Below are 4800 nucleotides of genomic sequence, written 5' to 3' on the forward strand. Positions count from 1 at the left end.
AAAATATGTAGTAAAATATATAGTAATTGATTATAATAATTGAAATAGTTTATTTCCATTCCGGTTATTTATAATTAGCAAAAAAAAACGGAAAAAAGGATGCTAGGATGGAGAAGAGAGGAAGAAGAAAAAAGGAAAAAGATAAACAAATTGATGAGGTAAATAAACAATTCTAAAGTGATTGAAAATGAATCATTGGAATGAAAAAGTTCTTTTTTAAAGTGTTAAACATACTTTTACAAAATCGTTACTTTCAACTTATAGCCTTTTACAATGCTTTTTCTCTTTAATCATTTCAATTTTTTGATTTATTTCAATGATAAATTCCATGTTTTAGCTGATTGTTTACTTTTAAAATTTTAATTATTAGCACTAAATTATACTGTATTTTGAATAGAATGCATTTATGCAATTGCTTAATGACAACAATCAAATATACGTAATTGATCGGAAGAAAAACTCACGTCAAACAACAAAATGATGATGAGAAAAAGTTATGTTAGGAGACGAGATATAAGGATTGGAAAAGAAAATCATGTCACAGACTAAATACAACCTGATCATGAGAGAATGTCATATCTACTAACACACTAGCAATTATTCGAGAGATCAAGTACGATCGCGAGCGAAAGAGTTGCGACATAAGACTAGATATTATGCGATTACAAAAAAATGTCGTAACGCGCTCGTGAAACGTAATGAAAGACAAGCATTAGTAACAATTATTATGCAAATAATCCCTCTTACTGTCATAGTCATCTTTGGAACAATGACTTCAATGTCGAATTTTAATTTGTTGAAAAATTGGTTTCAGGTGTGGTATACCTTGAATTTAACGATGAAGTTAAACGTGCCCTTTTACCGCCATCCGTTCGTAGCATTGACACCATTCGAGCGCTATTTTTACGATCCTTCCCACAGCTAACATCACAATACCTTAGCTTACCTTATGTGAAGATTTATATTCAAGAACCGTCAAAAGGGCAACTCTTTTACGAGCTTGATGATCTCAGGTAAATATCGTTGCCTAATTACAATTAATAAAACTGTTTATCTTTGTTTTATTTAATTTTAGTTCATCTACATCTTTTAAACTTTTCATTGGTCATTTTGTCACACTTCTTTAAACAATTTTTTTTAAAGAGTAAATTAAGAAAATTCTAAAATTTGGACAAAATTTTCTTATTTATGCTCTTTTTCTTTTCATTACCTACCTAAAATTTTGATAAGACCCACATTTAACTTATGTAAATTTTATAATTTCATCATTTATAGAATAAGTAAATGTGAAATTTGCTAGTTTATAAATTATTTTGAAAATCTCGTATGTGATTTTTTCTTTTTGACAAATTGTGAACAATCATTTTCTGATTCATTTCATTGTAATTTACGATATATATGAACTCACGTAACACTAATATGCATCAGCATACTGATAAGCGTTAATAATTGTTAAAGTAATCAACGTCCAAATAATTACATTCAAAAGTTAAATAATTACAATCAAAAGATAGGATAAAAAAGTGAAAAGCAAAAAAAAAAATCGTTCAAATGAAAAAATAAAAAGCATAATTTCTAAAAATAGGTGCAAAAACTTTTTAAATTATTTTATTTACAATTGAATAGTGTATTATTATGAATGTGAAAAAAGATCAGTTTGATAATATAATGTTTTGAAGATTTTAGATAATTTAAAATTTTGACTTTAATATTTTCCAACAATTAATTAACTAAACTTTATTCAAAACTCACAGTTACTAGAAATTTTCTCGTTATTTGAACTTTATTTTCGAGGAGAAAGTTGAATAAAATTTGCTTAGTCATACTAAAATAAATATATGCGAACATTCATGTATACACAGCTTCACATATTGTCGTACTAAAACCACCAAATGTCATCCACTTTTTCACTTTCCTCTTTTTTTTCTTACTATATTTAATTAATTTTTTTAATTTTTTTTTCACTATATTTAATTAATCGCAGGTTAATTTCTTCGAAAAATTTTAAATTTGTTTTACTTAAATTAGATTAGAAACTGATTAATTTCTAAAAATTTAAACCTTCTTCTATTTCTATTTAAATGGAAATGAGTTTGTTTTAAGACTGATAATTTAAGCTTTTTCATTACTAAACATTCATTTCTATCGTATAGCATAGATACATCTGTGTAATCTGATAACTTATTAGTTATACCGCTGCTTATAAATGATTAAAGTTTCAAAACAAAAAAAAAAAGTTATGCGTAATATGAAAATGTTCCTTTAGATTATAACAAATGAGCAAAAACAATGGACGATTTAGGAATTCCAAAAAAAAGTTAATGAAGCATTTGTGGAGGAAAAAAGTTTGAAATTTTTTAAAAACTTTAATACTTTTTTCATTTTTGTTTAGAGATATCAAAGATCAAGCTGTACTAAAATTACGTGAACAACTAAATGGATACCAAACAACACAATCGAACCGTTTTGTCAGTAATCACTCATCATTTGATTATTTGAGTGAATCAGAAATTGACCTAATGGATTATCGGAATCGTGTGCCAACACATCGTTATCGACCGGCAAGTGCATTGGATAGTCGAATGCTTTCTGCTACGGGTACTATCAAATCAACCAGGTAATTTGTGAATCTAATTTTTATTGAAATAGCAATAATTTGCTAATAAGAGTGATAAAATTACATTTATTGGCAAGAAATATGACTACTAAAATTTAATGATATTTTAATATCATTAAATGTATATATTGAAATGTACATATTCACATGGACATATTTATTCATTTAATAAATTAAACAGTTATATCCTAATTAGATGACTAGAGATTGTTATTTAGTAATGAACATTTTAATGTTGTAAATTTAAAATATATTTCATACATAACAGAAATTTAGCAATTTACTGTTTTAGTAATTTTTTAAAATGGATTTCAAATAATTTAATGCAATATTTGTGAAAATAGTAAATTTTTGACATCTTTACAGTATTTAACACAAGTTCTATACCGTATTTAAGGTATTCCGTAACCGATTGATATGGTAAAACCAAATCTTAATGTAAAACGAAATGCTTATCATAATAAAGTGTTGCTGTTATTCGAAATTTAATACCAAAGTTTAATCTTATCCACTAAGTATTATCTTACTTGAGATCTCCGATATCACCACGTTATGATCCTTACTGTGATCCATATGCCAGTGATACAAGTAGTCAAGAACGTTCTGGATCAGTTACACCAGTAATCGATAAAGAAGCAAGGTTAGTCAATTTTAACATTTTAATAATCAAAACTGAAATGAAACCAATTTATTAAATTTAGTTATTTCCATAAATTTAAGAAGGAAAAGTTTTGTCAAATGGAAAGTCTCGAAAGAATGATGTCACTCAATATTTCTTTTTTTGTTTATAAATCTTAATAATATCATTTTAGAAGACAGAATTCAAGTTATGTTTTCTATCAAAAACTCGTAATATTTTATCACATTTAATCGTATATGATAATAGAAGTGATAAACATATAGTTAAATATTTAATCAAATAATCAAAATTTATAATTAAGTGCTTATATTTAGTTAAATTTATTGACCAGTATTTTTCATACATTTATTAAATAATTTTCTGGAAAAAAAATCTTCAATATATAAACTTTCTGCTTTAATAAATCAATAAAAGTGAAATAAAAATAGTTTGAAACAATAGCAATTATAGTTTCAACCTTTTTTGTCTCTCATTCCCTCTCTTCTTTCTGATTAATTTCGTTTCAAATGCAATAGTAATTATCTCGATGATATACAAATAGAACTTAAAAACCTGAAATTTTTATTGAAAAATAACTGAATGATACTTTTATCACAAGTCCAGTTTATGCTCTTAAATATAGCAAATCATTTATACCGAATGCTTTCCTTCTCATGTCGATTCTTGTCGATAGCTACCGCACTTATACAAAAGTTAAATATGCTAACAAAGAGATAGTATCATTAAATTAGTCGAAGAGAAGGCGGAAGATCGATACCATTCGAAACGGGAAAAAGGAAAAACTGGTGCCATTCATCAAGCAGAGTAGTATTGGTACCAAATTTATTAAAGATGGGGCGAAAGATCGGTACCTTCCACCGAATAAATAATTGAGAGGGCTTGCAAGTACCACTGATATGGAAGAATAAATGGATTTAAAGAAATTGCATAAAAATGAAATTATTTTCCGGACTCTTTCTATCTAAAGAAGTTTGGCAGGACTATGAAATTTTCAAGAAGTGCAAATATTACCAATAAATTAATTATTTATTTTCCTTTGTTTATTTTTAATATGAGATTTTTTTAAAAATAGTTCCTGAATTGTCAGTTTTTCTTCCAACACCGAAACTGATCATGTGGTGATTGTCACCTTGACTGTATCTTTGCTTAGGTTCCGCATGGAATCGATGGAACGTCAACTAGCAGGTTTATCTTCTTTGGTCCACTCGGCATTGATAAGCAAAGGAATGAGCGAAACGAGCCAACGAGATATGCAAGAATTACGAAAACAAATTTTAGCACTTCATCCAGATGGTTTATTCTAATTATTTGTTATTTATCATTATTATTACTATTATTATTATTGTTATTATTATTATTATTATTATTATTATTATTATTATTATTATTATTATTATTATTATTATTATTATTATTATTATTATTATTATTATTATTATTATTATTATTATTATTATTATTATTATTATTATTATTATTATTATTATTATTATTATTATTATTATTATTATTATTATTATTATTATTATTATTATTATTATTA

At 25.8% G+C, this 4800-nt stretch overlaps 1 protein-coding gene across 1 annotated transcript in view; it reads left to right on the forward strand.

The window, feature by feature from the left end:
* The window catches only part of LOAG_17576 (hypothetical protein), a gene marked incomplete at its 5' end in the record, with an annotated part of 9097 nt that overhangs the window by 1623 nt on the left and 2674 nt on the right, over positions 1 to 4800 (forward strand). Inside the window, 4 exons of the mRNA XM_020450236.1 lie at positions 815 to 1013; positions 2393 to 2617; positions 3150 to 3257; positions 4408 to 4550. Of these exons, the coding sequence (XP_020306115.1) occupies positions 815 to 1013; positions 2393 to 2617; positions 3150 to 3257; positions 4408 to 4550 (675 nt within the window). The remainder of the gene's footprint in view (positions 1 to 814; positions 1014 to 2392; positions 2618 to 3149; positions 3258 to 4407; positions 4551 to 4800) is intronic.

This window comes from Loa loa, assembly GCF_000183805.2.
Source record: "Loa loa unplaced genomic scaffold supercont3.96, whole genome shotgun sequence".
Taxonomy (NCBI): Eukaryota; Metazoa; Nematoda; class Chromadorea; order Rhabditida; family Onchocercidae; genus Loa; species Loa loa.